Genomic DNA, 17,350 nt, shown 5'->3' on the forward strand with positions numbered 1-17,350 from the left:
CTAATCTGAAGATTTGACTGGGCAAGGTCACTCACATGGTTGTGGGCAGGATTCACTTTTTCAAGAACTGTTTCACTGCAGGCGTTATTTCCTTGCTTGCTGTTGACCTCAGGCAATCATCAGTTTCTTGCCAGATGACCTTCTCCATTAAGGCAAACATGCCAGAGGGTCAGAGGAGAGAGAATGCCAGCAAAACAGAAGTCACAGTCTTTTGTAATCTAATCACAGAACTGATATCCCATTACTTTTGCCATATTCTGTTAGAAGGAAGTCACGAGATCCAACCACACTCCAGGAGAAAGAATTACACAAGAGAATGGATACCAGGAGGCAGGGATCACTGGGAGCCATATCAGAAGCTGCCTACCACAAACCCAAATGTCTATCAAGAGGAGATTGGATAAAAAGATTGTGATATATCCATAGAATGTAATACTACTCAACAGTCAAAAGAAATGAATTTTTCATAGATATGACATGGATGAATCTAAAAATAATTATGCTGATCTAAAGCCAAGCCAAAAAGTATACATATTGTGTGATCTATTTATATAAAATTCTATAAAATGCAGGCTAATCCATAGTGACAAAAAGCACTTCATGCTTGCCCAGGAACTGGGTAGGGTGAACGTGGGAAGGACAGGAGGAAAGGATTGCAAAAGGGCACAAGGAAACTTGAGGATGATGGATATATTCAACGATCTTGATTGTGGTCATGGTGTCATAGGAATATTTATATGCAAAACTTATCACACTGTACCCTTTACATATGCACAGTGAGTAGACTAGCATAGGGTTAGATGTATAGATCAATGGACTAGAATTGAGCATCCGGAAATAAACCCATGCATCAGTGGTCACTTGATCTTTGACAAGCATGCCAGGATAATTTAATGGGGAAAGAATAGCTTTTTTACCAAAGGTGCTGGAACAACAGGCTATCCACATGTAAAGAATGAAGTTGGATCCCTACCTCACACCATATACAAAAATTAACTCAAAAAGGATCAAAGGCCTGAATAGAAGAGCTAAAACTATAAAACTCTTAGAAAATATTGGCATAAATCTTTGTGACTTTGGATTAGGCAATAATTTCTTAAGCAACAAAAGAAAAAGATAAATAGGACTGCATCAAAATTAAAAACTTTTGTGCATTAAAGGACACAAGAAAGTGAAAAGACAACACACAGAATGGGAGAAAACATTTCCAAGTCATATACTGATAAAAAGACTAGTATCCAGAACATATAAAGAGCTCTTATGACTCAATAACAAAAAGACAAATAACCAGTTTAAAAAATGGTCAAAGGATTTAAATAGATATTTTTCCAAAGAAGATATACAAGTGGCCAATAAATATTTGAAAAGATGCTCCAGTGTCATTGGTAATTAAGAACTGCAAATCAAAACTACAATGAGATACCACTTCATACCCACTAGGATGGCTATAATAAAAAATGATGGACAATAAAAGCATTGGCAAGGATATGGAGAAATTGGAACCATCATCCACTGCTGATATGAATGTAAAATAGCGTAACCAATTTGGAAAACAGTTTGGCAGGTCCTCAATAAGTTAAACATAGAGTTACCATATGATTCTGCAATTCCAACCCTGGGTATATACCCAGGAGAATTGAAAACATAGGTCTACACAAAAACTTGTACACAAATGTTTATAGCAGCATTATTCATAGGAGCTGGAAAGTGGAAACAACCCAAATGCCCATAAATTGATGAATGGTTAAACAAAATGTGGTATATCTGTACAATGGAATATTATTAAGCCATAAAAAGGAATGAAGTACTAATACATGTTACAACAAGGATGGATCTTGAAAACATTATGCTAAGTGAAAGAAGCCAGACATAAGAGAAGACTTCATGTTATATGATTTTATTTATGTGGAAAGGTCAGACTAGACAAATCCACAGAGAGAAAAAGTACATTATTGGTTACACAGGGAGTAAGGGAGAATATAAGAGGAGAATGCCTGAAATAGTCAGCTAAGAAAGTGTTAGAACAGAACAGACATATGTATATATTGTCTGACAGCATTAAGGTCCCCCTTAAGATTCATATTCGTGAGGTTAAAATGAAAACAGTCTACATGGGTTGTGTGTGTGTCTGTGTGTTTTACCAGCCGTGTTTGGTTGCATGAATACAAGTGCAGAGGTTTGGATTTAACCAGGACTATAATTTTGCCAAGTGCGTACCACTAAGTGAGAGAAGAGTAAGACGATGGAGAGTATATTCAAGAAATTAACTATAATGATTAACCATGGAAGTTAAGCCACGTAAGTGAGGGAGCAAAGACATCAGGGAGTGAGGGACAATGAAATACTAGAAGAATCAGTTGATTGGAGGTCCCAGTGAGGGTCAAAGGGTATTGATATCTGAGTACTTGAAGGAGTGAACTGAAAATCAAGAGGTAGTCAGAGAGTGGGAGCATGAAATTGAAATTACATAGGACTTGGCTAGGACATGACCATGGGAGAAAGTGGCTGAGATAAGATGACAGACCGGGTTATTTAAGGAATGGATTCCAAGAATAAGGGTGTTGGAAAAAATTAAGCTTTTTTTTTCATAGATTTTTTTTTTAGATCACTTAGGTTTACAGAAAAAAATTGAGCAGAAAGTACAAAGAATTCTCATATTTTGGGACTGTCTGTTCTATTCCACTAGTCTTTTGTCTATTCTTTTGCCAAAACCACATTGTCTTAATTACTATAGATTTTAATAGTATGACTTCAAGTTCAGTAGTGTCCTTCTCTGACTTTCTTCTTCAATATTGTGTTGACTATTCTGGGTCTTTTGCCTTTCCATATAAACTTTAGTATGTGTTGGTCGATATCCACAAAATAATTTTCTGGGACTTTGATTGGGATTGTGTTGAATCTGTAGATCGAGTTGGGAAGAATTGACATCTTAACAGTATTGAGTATTCCTATCCATGAACATGGAATATCTCTCCATTTATTTAGATCTTCCTAGATTTCTTTCATCAGAATTCTGTAGTTTTCCTCACGTGGAGCAACATATTTTGCTAGGTTTTTGTGGGTTTTTTCGGTGCTAATGTAAAGGATACTGTGTTTCTAATTTCAAATTCTAATTATTCATTGCTGGTATATAGTAATTGACTTTTGTATATTAACCTTGTATTGTAAAACCTTGCTGTAATTGCTTCTTAGTTCCAGGGTTTTTTTTGTTAATTTGGGGGATTTTCTGCATAAACAATACTGTCATCTGTGAACAAAGACTGGTTTATTGCTTCCTTTCCAAACCAATCTGTATACCTTTTATTTCCTTTTCTTGTCGCATCTGCTGGGACTTCTAGTTTGATGTTTAATAAGAGTGTGAAGAGAAGAACCTGAAAATTATTAATCTTGAAGCGTAAATAGAACAACTAACACATATACCCCTCGTGGCCTCTGGGAGAGAGAAGGAGCATGGCCTTTGCTCTGGAATGTAAACAGATTCTCTGGGGAGAGGTGGGAAAGGGCTCTACAACCCCTGGCATATGAACAAATAGCTCTGGGAAAGGCATGTCTAAGTCTCTCCAGAGGTCTCTCTCTCTAACTTATTAGGCTCGTTTCCCACTTAAACATCCTTTAACCCAGGTGCCAGAAATCTTTACTTAGAAAGCCCTAAGCATGCAGAAATGTTTTTGAAAATATTCATGGAGCATTATTTCCTAACAGGGAAATGAAAGGTCACCTCAGAATCTGGAGGGTGTGGTGGTGACTGACATAAACAGTAATAGAAGGCACAGTGTGAGGGATTAATCTTGGAGTTTCAAGGGAGATAGAGGTAGTGAGGCTGTCCATTTGGAGGAGTGTGGAGTGGTGGGTTTGTGGGCCTCCCTCTTCATCCCTGATGCTAGGGGGGAAGTCCAGGGCAGGTATGGGCTTGGTTCTAGTGCGTGGGTTCGTTCATGGCACAAGGTGATTGGGTCAGTTAAGTATTTAAAGCTTAAAAATGTAGAGATATCTCAGATTTGTTTATGTTTTCTAGGATCTGTTTATAATCTAAATGACACATTCAACTTCTTTCACTCTGACTCTAATTTCTACACCTCTTTGTGTAAATCATTTTTTTTTGTAGGATCTTCCCAATAATATGATTTACCAAGTCGCCATTAAGTCTCTTCCTCAAGACTGGCTGTGGTGTGAAACCTGGTGTGATGATGAGTCCAAAGAAAGAGCTAAAACAATTGATCTGGTGAGTGTCTGTGTTCTCATTTGTATATAAGCAAGTATGAGAATGTTCAAATAGAAATACTTTTCTGTTTTACAAATGGAATGGCACACATACGGCACACTGCTGCTTAGCCTTTTATTTACTATTACATTTACTTGGGTTGGCAAGTATAGGGCTGTGTTAGAGGTCCCCCAAGACCACCCCAGGTTTGATGATTCGCTAAGAGGACTCACAGGACTCAGAATATTGTCATGCTCAGGCTGTGATTTATTCCAGTGAAAGGATACAAAGCAAAGTCAGCAAAGGGAAAAGGCACACGGGGTGAAGTCCAGAGGAAACCAAGTGCAAGCTACCAAGAGTCCTCTCCCTGTGCAGTTACACAGGAGAAGCCTAATTCCTTAAGCTGTGAAGAATTCCACTATACATGTGAAATGTCATCTACCAGGGAAGCTTATTAGAAGCCAAAGCCCAGGCTTCTTATTGGGGGCTGGTCATGTAACCCCCTCTGCCTGGCACATACCCAAATTCCCAGCATCCAGAAGGAGAGCAGGTGTTCAGCATAAACGGTATTGTTTGCACAGTTTCGGCACAGTGAGCCATTCTTATCAGGGAATGGTGGGAACACTCCTGAAACCCAAGTTCCCAGACGCCAGCCAGGGGCCAGTCTTGCAAGCAGTCCTCTCTAAGAATAGCAGTCTCAGGCCCGCTATGTTAACTCTCTTCTACACAAGGGCTTTTGAGAGAAAGGCCATGAGCGGGCTGAAATGTTTGTGGATTAGCTGTCATCTTAATATGTCTTCAGTTTAGTTCTCCTGCCAATACTTTTCCCAAATAAAGACAGCCAAAATAATTCTGTGTCTGCTTCAATTATCCTATACATGTCTATTTTTCTTCCTTACTCATTTTTAAGAAATGTTTTTCTTAGATTTTCATTTTAAGCAGTTTGACTCTGCTACACAGTTAACTCTCCTAGACATGAAATATTTCCAACTAATTTATTGTCCTACTATCTAGAACTTACATTCCAATACTATATTGTCTTTAATAGTTACATTATTCTTTTTCTGACCATATTGTTTTTATATGCTAATTTAAGTATAAAATAATTGTATACAAAATTTTCACTGAAAAGTAAAGTAAAAATTTTAGAATTCTTACAGTTTTGAGCTAAATAAGACAGGACAATAAAAAATAAGGATATTTTTCCAGATATGTGTAGAAATGTATAGAAAAAAAAGTAGCATGCCAACATGTTGGAATGCAATCATAGGTGACAGAATGTAGCAGAAACAAGTAAGGTGGCATTGTTAAGAAGAAAGCAAGGGCATTTTGTAAAGAGAGGTGAGGAACATTACTGCACATAACTCATAAGATGTTGTTAAGGTTGTATTGTGTTAAGCTTGGGTGACATAAGGTCTCCTTGGGACCTTTAATACTTAGGTTAACATGAACTGCTCTAACAAACCCCCAATTTCAGTGGTTTCACACTCACCCAAGTACAGACCTAAGAGGGTGTCCTGTCAGTGAGCAGCTTCCCTGTACATCGTGACTCAGGGACCAGTCTCCATCCATCTGTGGCTTCTTCATCCTCTTGGGTCCTCTCATCATCAGTATTCATGTGGAGCCGATCTGTCCAGTGTGACAGCCACTTGCCACACATGGCCGTTGAGCACTTAAAATGTTGGTAGTCTGACTTGAGCTGTGAGGTGTAAAATACACACCAGATTTTGAAGACTGAGCACAATAAAAAGAATACAAAAATATCTCATTACTAATTTTTATATTGATTACATATTGACTGATAACATTTTGGGTATATTGGGTTAAATAAAATATAGTATTAAAATTTATTTCACCTATTCCTTTTACATTGTTACATATGTGGCTACTGGAAAATTTAAAATTACACACATGATTTCCATCGTATTTCTGTTGGATGGTGTTGATCTGGAGGGAAGGGGAAAAGGAGTGTGGGGGATGCATCCTGACTCCTAAAGGCCCCCTGGTGGGAATTGGTTGTGTGGCCACATCTAGATGTCAGAGGAGCTGAGAAACGTCATTCCTGGGTGGGTAGCGAAGAAAGACGGGTGGCATAAATTTTGGTGGGCAGCCTAACCATCTCTCTCACAAGAAACACTTAAAAATGAAAGAACATGCTGTTTTTGGCCATCATCTTGGGGAAAAAAGTTAAGGGAATGCAGAAAAATCCAAAGGAAATAGCCTAACAGAGAGGAAAAAGCATGATTAGTGGTATTGAAGGTGAGAATGAGAGTGTTTATGAATGTCATGATATTATCTCAACTCTCTATTTCAATTAAGGTTTCTCAACCTGATCATTATTGACATTTGGGACCACATAATTGTTGTGGAGGAACTGTCTTGTGCATTGTAGGATGCTTAGCAGCATCCCTGGCCTCTAGATGGCAGTAGCACCCCGGCACCCCTCAGTCATGACAACCAAGAAAAACCGTCCCCAGACCTTGCCAAAGCCTCCTGAGGGGTGCGATCCCCCCATTTAAGAACTACTGATATAGATTGTAACAACAACCAAAAAATATAGCATGAAAAACTAAGGAAAACATAGTATTTTTATTTTAGTAGTTTCTGACACCATTAAAAAGAGAAAATAGTTCCATTGTCTTCACGTTATAGAACACAATTGCCTGTAAAGTTAATTTCTGCAAAGAAAATCCTGTTTTTTGCTTACTTCGGGAATATATTACTGTAGGAAAAAAATCCACAATGGAATGACTGAAAATATTTGGTGAGGAAAGGATTAAGACAACAAGGTCATGGCTTGTAACTAACAGCCTTCTAGGCATTAAGGGGAAGGCAAGTTATGGCAAACACAAGAAAATGTCACGAAGAAGTGAGCTTCAAGACGCACTCTGTGTTAATGCTTTATAGGAGCAGAAGGGACGCCTGTGTAACTTGGTGAGGTTTATGCTCCTCCCATCATCTTGCCTGTCTCAGTCAACAGCATCTCCATTCTTTATGTTGCTCAAGCCAAAGACGCGGGGGTCATCTTTGATGCCTCTCTTTTCTCACAGCTCACAGCCAACTCATTAGCAGATCTTGTCAGCTGTACCTTCAAGTATATCCAGAATCAGATTCTTCTCAACCTTCTCGTATACGTTTTGCCATTTAACCTTTATTTAATTTCCCAAGAAACTCTATAGTAGGACCAATTGCTAACTAAGTAGTTTAAATTGATTATATATTAGAGGAACCTCTTGAGATGATCTTGTTTTAGTTTCCCTCTTTGCAAATGAAGAGACTAAGATTCCCCCATGCGCACACAAAGTTGAGTGACATGTACAGATGTCACTGCCAGTTAAGTGTGGAGTTGTAACTGTGAGGACTGGGGATCCACGTCCACTGGTTTTCCACTGTGCTTATTAAGCAGACTAGTTAAATATTTCTAAGGCTTGGGAATTTTTGGATTACTCTGAATTTCATAACTACCAGTATTTTGACAAATGAGTTCTAGTTAACTGATTTTTAATATCATCACAATTGCTAATTATAACAGAGGCATATGAAGGGGAATGGATGCTTTTGCTGAAGAAACTCGAGACATTTCTAAAGGCTGACAAATAGTTTTATCTGTGGAAAACATAAAGTATATAAAACCAGATTTTTAGTCCAAAGAAAAAGCAAGAAAATATTTATTAGTATAGTCTGCTGTGTTCTTTTACAGAATGGTCATGTAATTAGATCTGTCAAAACATTTTACAGAGTTGTTTGACAGACTTCTTTTGAACCATCAGTATCTTTAAACAATTTTTACTTAAATTTCTGGTTGAGATATTTGCATTAAATACTTACTGCTTACGTAAACTGTGATTTGTCATTTCACTTGATCCTTTCACCATTAGACTGATTCCAGTATTTCAGGTACCTAGTACTCAGGGCTCTGCTTTGTAAAAATTGCATTTTGTTTGCTCAGTGACACAGCAGTGTCCTCAATTATTTCCTTTATGTTTCCTGGAGCATGGTTTTTCATTAACAAAACTTTATTTAAACTTTTAGTGCAATAATCCCAAAACAAAAGAACCCAAACTGAAAGCTGCTGCCAGGATTGCCCCAGAATGGGTGGAGTACGATGCTGAGATACGACAGCTGTTAGATCGCCTGGAAAACGAGAAGAAAAATGCAAGTGAGTCGTCATTCTGCAGTGGTGTAGGAACCGTATGTTGCATTACGTGAAATAAGAATAGATTACAAACTCATTTCTTAGTGATCAAATGATTAGGTCATAATTTCTTTAGGGACGTCTGGGTACGATTAAGAATTTCATTTATGCTCACAGATTTAAAACTTGGATAGAAAACCTATTCCCCCACAGATGTAGCTTCCATTTCTGTCACCCCATAGATGGGTAGGATAGCATCAGCCTCCCGACACAAGATAGAGGTGAAAATAAAAAGAAAAGAAACGCTTGTCTTGGGCTGGCCCCGTGGCTTAGCGGTTAAGTGCGTGTGCTCTGCTGCTGGCGGCCCGGGTTTGGATCCCGGGCGCGCACTGACACACCGCTTCTCTGGCCATGCTGAGGCCGCGTCCCACATACAGCAACTAGAAGAATGTGCAGCTATGACATACAACTATCTACTGGGGCTTTGGGGGGAAAAATAAATAAATAAAATCTTTAAAAAAAAAAAAAGAAACGCTTGTCTTTAAGATCACGCTGACTCGCCTAAATGTGAAAATCCAAGTCTTGACGTTTAATAGAAGCCTGTGTATCCAACTAACAATAAAAAATAAAAAAAGTAATCTCAGACATAATGTAAGTTTCTCTATGGAAACCTAGTCCTGTTCTAGTAGCCTTAGTCATGGGCTGGAGGGTGACTTGAATTTGATTTGTTCCCATTTCTTACATTAAAAAAACTATGGTTACCTTGGCATTTCATCATCCTACATAAACCTTCAACAAGTACGTGTTGAGTGTTCTTTCAAAGCTAATGTAAACTTCTTTATTCCCTCATAATTCCCTTTCCTCATCAGTGCCTGTCTCTCTCGAACGTTCTTTACTATTTTAAGACAGAGGAAGAAGGGTGGGAAGGAAAGAAAGCAAAAAAGGAAGGAAGAGAGGAAAATTTACATAATTACCTCACACAAAAATTTTTAAATGCACAAAACATTGAGATGAAATGTTTCTCTTATCAAATTGGAAAGTTAGAGTGTTGACAAGTGCGCACTCTCACGTACATATACATATAGTAGCTGAATAAATTAAGGAAATTTTACATTGTGTAAAACTTAAAATATATACGCCCTTTGACCTAGCAATTCACTTCAAGAAATTTACATTTAAAAAATAAAAATGATGTATGTATACTGTGTTTATTGTAGCATTGTTCTTAATAATGAAATAGAAATCTGTCCATCAATAGAGAATTGATTACATAAACATTGATACATGCAATGAAATGTAGTGTAGCCTTTCAAGAGAATTGAGATAGATGTATTTGTGCTGACAGTATATTTTTACATTAAAAAATAAGTTCTAGAATAATATTTATAATATGATTGACCCTATCTTAATTAAAGAAAAATTGCATGTTTATGTGTTTGTGTATGGTTATGTGTATAAATAAGAGAAATTTTACAAAAGAGATTATTGGATTTTTCACTTAAATTTTAATTACAGTTGTAAGACGTGTTCATTATAAACATTAAAATAACATGGAAGTATATGGAATAAAATTGCAAGTCCCCTTTTATTTACTCAAACCCAGAGAGGCAACCATTTTTAAGGCTATGGTGTATATTTTTTTTTTACTAAGTTGTGCGTTTCTCTTATTATAAGTTGTATTCATTTGCTGGGGTTGCTGTAACACAGTACCACAAACTAGGTGGCTTAAACAAAAAAAATTGTTTGTCTCACAGTTCTGGAAGCAAAGTGTCGTCAGGGTTGGTTTGTTCTGAAGGCTGGGAAGGGAAGATCTGTTCCAGGCCTCTCTCCTTGATTTGTAAATGGCTGTCTTCTTCCTGTGTCTCTTCACATTATCTTCCTTCTGTACGAGTCTGTGCCCATGTTTCCTCTTCCTATAAGGACACCAGTCATGTGGATTAGGGTCTACCCTAATAACCTCATTTTAATTTGATTACCTCTGTGAAGACCCTGTCTCCACATAAGGTCACATTCTGAAGTACTGGAGGTTAGGAGTCCAGCATGTGAATTTTAGGGGTGACAAAATTCAACCCATAACATGAATAAAGTTGAGACTCTTGTCATATGTTTAAGGGCTGTCTGTATTTCTTATGTTTTTCAACTGTTTGTTCTTATCCTTTGCTCTTTTTTCCTAAAGGATTGTTGTCCAACACGAAAAAAATTAATAATCATTATTCCACAGATTTGTGTTGCCATCTTTGTCATATACTAAATTCCTATATCATTTATGTCTTATTTGGCACTTTTTATTCTGCGCCATTGGTCTCTGTCTATGCATGTGCCCATCACACGCTACTTTAATTATGGAAGATTGACAGCATGTTTTCATAACAAGTAGAGCTCATCACCCCTCATTGCTCTTCTTTGTTGTTCTTTTCCTGGGTGTCCTTGTTTGTGTATTTTTCCATAAAAGTCTCAGAATCAGCTTATCTAGTTCCAGATGTTTTCCTGGAGTTTTTGGGGGAGGAAGGGAGTAGTAGGGGGAGGCAGAGGGAGGATTGCATTAAATTTATTAGTTAGCTTAGGGAGTATTGACATCTTCATGAAGACTGTTCTTCTTGTCTAAGAACATGTTGTGTCTTTCTGCAAATCCAGGTCCAGTTTCATTTTAATCATATAGATTTTATACATATCTTTTTAAGCTTATTCCTAGGAATTTTACCTTTTTGTTACTACTATAAATAGAATTTTCTCTTCCGGTATATCTTCTTACAGGTGCTTACTTGTACATAGAAAGACTATTCTGTTTATGAAGTTTTATTTCCAATGATCATATTGAATTCTCATATTGTTTATAGTAAGGTTTCACTTGATTCTCTTGAGTTTGTCCAGGAATACACACATCTTATCTGCAAACAAAAATGATTTTTCCTCTTTCTAATTCTTATACCTCACACTGCTTTCTCTTGTCTAATTGCTTTGGCTGATATATCTAACACAATGTTGACAATGGCGGTAGTAGGCCTCCTTTCTTTTTCTCGTGTTGCCTGGCCAACCTTCTGCGTTTCCCCATTAAGTAAGATAGTAGCTTTGGACTAAAAAACAGATATTTTATCATATCGAGGAAATAGCCATTGATTCCTATTTTAATAAGTTTTTTTATCAAGAATGGGTGGCATTTTATCAACTGCCTCTTCAACAGAAATAGAGGTGACTATTCAACATTCATTATCATACATAGTCACAAAATAATTTTTTTGTGTGTTGAGAACTTTTAAGATCTACTCTCTTAGCAACTTTCAAATATACAATACAGTATTATTAACTACAGTCATGTGCCACATAACGACATTTCAGTCAACAACGGACCACATATACAACAGTGGTCCCGTAAGATTAGTACCATATAGCCTAGCTGTGTAATAGGACACACCATCTAGATTTGAGTAATTAGACTCTATGATATTTGCGCAATGAGGAAATCGCCTAATGATGCGTTTCTTAGAACATATCCCCATCGTTGACACATGATTGTGTATTCACGATGCTGTATAATACATCCCCATAACTTATTTATTTTATAACTGGAAGTTTGTATCTTTGACCTCCTTCACCCATTTTGCCCATCCCCCACCCCCATCTCTGGCAACCACCAGTCTGTTCTCTGTATTTGTGAGCTCAGTTTTTTTTAGAATCCACATATAAGTGAGATCATATGGTATTTGTCTCTCTCTGTCTGACTTATTTCACTAAGCATAATGCCCTTAAGGTTCATCCATTTTGTCACACATGGCAAAATTTCTTTCTTTTTTATAGCTGAAAAATGTCCTATTGTATATATATGCCACATTTTCTTTATCCATTCATCCATTCATGGTCACTTAGATTGCTTCCACGTCTTGGCAATTGTAAATAATGCTGTCATGAATGTGGGAATGCATATGTCTTTTCGAGTTAGTGTTTTCATTTCCTTTGGATAAATACCCAGAAGTGGAATTTCTAGATCATATGATAGTTCTATTTTTAATTTTTTGAGGAACATCAGTAATGTTTTCCAGAGTGGTTGCACCAATTTACATTCCCGCCAGCAATGCACAAGGGTTCCCTTTTCTCCACATCCTTGCCAATACTTAGTTCGTGTCTTTTTGATAATAGCCGTTCTAACAGGTGTGAGGTGATAGCTCATTGTGGTTTTCATTTGCATTTGCCTGATGGTTAGTGATATTGAACACTTTTTCATGTAGCTGTTGGCCATCTGTCTGTCTTTGGAAAAAATGTCCACTCAGATCCTCTGCCCATTTTTTAATAGGATTGTTTGTTTTTCTGCTGTTGAGTTATATGAGTTCTTTCTGTATTTTGGATATCAACTCCATATCAGACATATGATTTGCAGATGTTTTCTCCCATTCCATAGGTTGCCTTTTCATTTTGTTGATGGTTTCCTTTGCTTGGAAAAGGTTTTTAGTTTGATGTAGTTCTACTTGTTTATTTTTGCTTTTGGTATCAAATCCAAAAAATTATCACCAAGGCCAATGCCAGGGAGCTTACCACCTATATTTTCTTCTGGGAGTTTTATGGTTTGGGGTCTTACGTTCAAGTCTTTAACCCATTTTTGGTTGATTTTTGTATATGGTATAAGATAGGGTTCCAGGTTCATTCTTTTGCATGGTGCTGTCCACTTTTCCCAGCACCATTTATTGAAGAGACTGTCTTTTCCCCATTGTATATTCTTGGCTCCTGTGTTTTAAATCAATTGACCATAAATACATGGGTTTATTTCTGGGTCTCTGTTCTGTTGCATTGACCTGTGTGTCTGTTTTTTTGCTAATACCATACTATTTTGATTACTGTAGCTTTGTAATGTAGTTTGAAATGAGGGAGTGTGATGCCTCTAGCGTTATTCCTCCTTGTCAAGATTGCTTTGGCTATTCAGGGTCTTTTGTGGTTCCATACAAATTTAAGGATTGTTTGTTCTATTTCTATGAAAGATGCCACCGGAGTTTTGATAGGGATTACATTGAATCTGTAGATTGCTTTGGGTAGTATGGACATAAAATATTAATTCTTCTAATCCATGAGCATGGAATATCTTTCCATTTATTTGTGTCTTCAATTTCTTTCATTAACGTCCTAAAGTTTTCAGTGCACAGATCTTTCACCCCCTTGGTTAAATTTATTCCTTTTTTTTTTTGACCCAGTTGTAAGTGGGATTGTTTTCTCAATTTCTCTTTCTGATAGTTTGTTATTAGTCTATAGAAATGCAACAGATTTTTGTATATTGATTTTGTATCCTGCAACTTAGTTCATTTATTAGTTCTGATAGTTTTTTGATGGAGTCTTTAGGGTTTTCTATATATAATCATTTGCAAACAGTGACAATTTACTTCTTCCCCTCTGATTTGATGGCCTTTTATTTATTTTTCTTCCCTAATTGCTCTGGCTAGGACTTTCAATACTATGTAGAATAAACGTGGTGAGAGTGGGCATCCTTGTCTTGTCTCTGATTTTAGAGGAAAAGTTTCCAGCTTTTCACCATAAAGTATGATGTTACCTGTGGGTTTGTCGTATGTGGCCTTCATTAAGTTGAGGTATGTTCTCTCTGTACTACCTTGTTGAGAGTTTTTATCATAAATGGATGTTGGATTTTTTCAAATGCTTTTTCTGCAGCTGTTGAAATAATCATATGATTTTTTATCCTTCATTTTGCTAATGTGGTGTATCACATTGATTGATTTGCAGATGTTGAACTCAACATCCTTGCATCCCTTGATCGTGGCATATGATCCTTTTAATGTATTGTGAAATTGGTTTGCTAATATTTTGTTGAGGGTTTTTGCATCTGTGTTCATCAGGGATATTGGCCTATCATTTTCTTTTCTTGTAGCATCCTTGTCTGCTTTTGGTATCAGGGTAGCTAACACTGGCCTTGTAAAATGAGTTTGGACATGTTCCCTCTTCTTCTGTTTTTTGGAAGAGTTTGAGAAGTATTGGTATTAATTCTTAAAGTATTTGGTAGAATTCACCAGAGTAGCCATCTGGCCCTGGACTTTTGTTTGTTGGGAGGTTTTGGATTATTGACTCAATCTCCTTACTAGTAATTAGTCTGTTCAGATTTTCTGTTTCTTCATAATTCAGTCTTGTTAGGTTGTATGTTTCTAGGAATTTATCCATTTCTTCTAGATTGTCCAATTTGTTGATATATAATTGTTCATAGTAGTCTCTTATGATTCTTTGTATTTCTGTGGTTATATATGTTTTTTATATTTCCTAATCTTCCCACTGTGTTCTGGGAAAATTTTTTACTTTATCTTCAACCCTCTATTGATCTTTTTTTGTGTGTGTGTGTGACGAAGATCAGCCCTGAGCTAACATCCATTGCCAATCCTCCTCTTTTTGCTGAGGAAGATTGGTCCTGGGCTAACATCCGTGCCCATCTTCCTCTGCTTTCTATGGGACCCTGCCACAGCATGGCTTGACCAGCGGTGCATCGGTGAACACCCGGGATCCGAACCTGTGAACCCCGGGCCGCCAAAGTGGATTGCGTGCACTTAACCGCTTGCGCCACTGAGCCGGACCCTATTGATCTTTTTTTAAGTGGGGCAATCACGTCTTAATTTCCAACAGATCTTTCTTTTTCCTGCTTGCTTCCTTTTAATTTCAGTTTGTTCTTGTTTTATGGCTTCATTGACTTTTCAGTTATCTCTGGAAAATATTAATTAGAATTGTTTTAAGTATCTCTTTGGTTCTCTTGGTTTTCTTTGTTTCCATTGGGTGAGTTGTATTGTGTGTTCATCTTAGTCATTTTTTCCTTTGCTATTGGTCTTCCTCAAATGCCTGGAGATCTGGACCCTTTGTGTATATTTAAGAATGAAAGATTGGATTGGTCGGTGTAGATAGCCTGCATGGGTTTCCTTGGCCATGGTGTAGATGTGTCTCTTTTCTCCAATAAGCTTCTTCCCTGAATGGGAGTATTCATTGGTAGCTCTGGGTACATAGGCATGGTGTGGAACTGGCAGGCTTCTCTTCAGGTGTATGGGCACGTAACAGATCAAAGCTTGTCCCACACACCACCCAGGGCAAAAGCCAAAATGAAGGCACTTTACACAAGAGTATCAACACCCATAAGAAAATCTCTCTCAATAAATTGTTCAATTTTTTTTTCAAAACCAGTCTTCCACTTTTTATTTTGAAGTAAACACCAGGTTGTCAGTTTCTTCTGAGATGCAGAAGAAATAATGAGTGGGGAGCCGACAGGCACAGATTTTCCAGACAGTCCTTCAGTTAATTACTTCACTGTCTGACTCGCTCCCCACCAGTGTTTTCTGCTAGGAGCCTCTCCTAGGCTCCTCTGTCAGGAAAATAAACTCATCATCTCAGCTGTGTATTTATGTATTCAGCTGTATATTCTGTTTTCCTCTTTTAGAAATTCATTGATAACTTTGCCCCAATAGTGTCTCGTAACCACTTCCCATTCTCATTATTGTTATTCCTTCATATATTTATTGTCTTTCAAATAAAATTTAGTGAAAAGAGAATCATAGTCTGCCATCTTGAATTATGGAACAGGATGCATTTAAATTGTATTTTAATTAATTTCTGCCTGAAAATATCATTTTGAATTCTCAGTGTTCTTAAATCAGTTGGTATGTGACAGCTCAATGATGCAGAAGGATAAGCCGTTTTGTTCTCTAAATCTTCGTTAGTATTGATTCTCGCATTTGTGTGGTACTTACGTCTGTGTTTAAATGCTCTGTCCTCCCATCTTAGAAGAGGACCCTATATGTCTTCTGCTCTTTGTTGTTTCATTACATTAATGACAGAATACTTTGTGCGTGGTGAATAATGTATTAGTGTTTTCCAAGGCCTCCATTTCCAGGCAAGGAGCTAGGTCCTAGAGATAACAAAGATAAATAAGGTATGGCCCTTGTCTTATAGACTCATGGAAGCTCACTTCTAGATGGGTAAAAAGGCGAGTAGTTATGATACAATTTAATAGAAACCATAATGTACAAAGAGCTATTCTCATGTCACATAATGAAGCAAGTAGGTACTAAACTAACAAAAGGATCCTCAGTCAGCACCTGTGCTTTTTCAGTATCCCATACCTCAGTGAGATTTAAGCGCTGATATTTAAAATTTCCAGAACTAAATAAACTTTCCTCTCCTACAGTTTTGACACACGATGAACTCTAGCACTGGCTCATATGAGAAAGAAGATGAAAATATGATGAGAATTCTGCCACCTGCTGGGGAAGTGTGGAACTACTGCTAAGACTTCTGGAAGTTTTGTTAATGATCAGTGACATATTCTTCAATTTAAAAAAAATTATTTAAAAATACGTACACTTAATGTATTGAGTAAGTTTAAGTTATATAAGAAATGACCATTGAGTATTTAAAACTAGATTGTTCCTTTTTCCTTATTGCTTAAAACACTGGATTTTCACCAGTGAAAGTGATAATTTTGCCAGATAACCCGATAGAAGAACATATCTGACTAGCTGGTCCTCATGGATTTTTATCAAACCATCTATATCTTAGTGTATTCCAGAGAATTAAAGAGAAATCTGTTTTGTGTTTTTTCTTCTGAGAAAGAAAAAGGACTTGTGTTTATCTCTGAATAATAAAACAAGTTAAGCCCATTTATCCCTTAACAGTTGTTTTAAAATGGAAGTAGTGTCTCACTGTAATCATTTATTTTATTTGTCTTAAAGCATATGATGTTTTATTCCTATGCTGTATTTGTATTTTTTTAATGTTTCTCATTTTTATTCATAAAATGATATTTGTGGGCTTATGGGGTACATATGTATTCTTTTTAGAAAAGAACTGGCTGCTTTTACTTAGAAACTAAGTTAACAATGTAAACTATTTGTTTTCCTGCTGTGTATTAATAATGGATAAATAGGAATAGTAAATATTCAAAAACTATCCAGCTATTCTAGAATCATAGGATCTTGGGACTGGAAGAGACCTCAGTGTCACTTGGACCCCGTGCCCTGAAGAAGCTGATGCAGTAGGGCTGAGGTGAGCAT

At 37.0% G+C, this 17,350-nt stretch overlaps 1 protein-coding gene across 2 annotated transcripts in view; it reads left to right on the forward strand.

Annotated features, from left to right (window-relative positions):
- UGGT2 (UDP-glucose glycoprotein glucosyltransferase 2) overlaps positions 1–17,110 on the forward strand; it is a 189,658-nt gene extending 172,548 nt beyond the window's left edge. For both annotated transcript variants that reach the window (XM_087435913.1, XM_004423119.3), the window contains exons 37-39: positions 4,106–4,222; positions 8,234–8,360; positions 16,486–17,110. In XM_087435913.1, the coding sequence (XP_087292039.1) occupies positions 4,106–4,222; positions 8,234–8,360; positions 16,486–16,508 (267 nt within the window). In that variant the 3' untranslated portion in view covers positions 16,509–17,110. The remainder of the gene's footprint in view (positions 1–4,105; positions 4,223–8,233; positions 8,361–16,485) is intronic.
- The last annotated feature ends 240 nt before the right edge of the window (positions 17,111–17,350 follow it).

The sequence above is a fragment of the Ceratotherium simum genome, chromosome 10 (genome assembly GCF_057802395.1).
Source record: "Ceratotherium simum simum isolate JZ-2026a chromosome 10, ASM5780239v1, whole genome shotgun sequence".
NCBI lineage: Eukaryota > Metazoa > Chordata > Mammalia > Perissodactyla > Rhinocerotidae > Ceratotherium > Ceratotherium simum.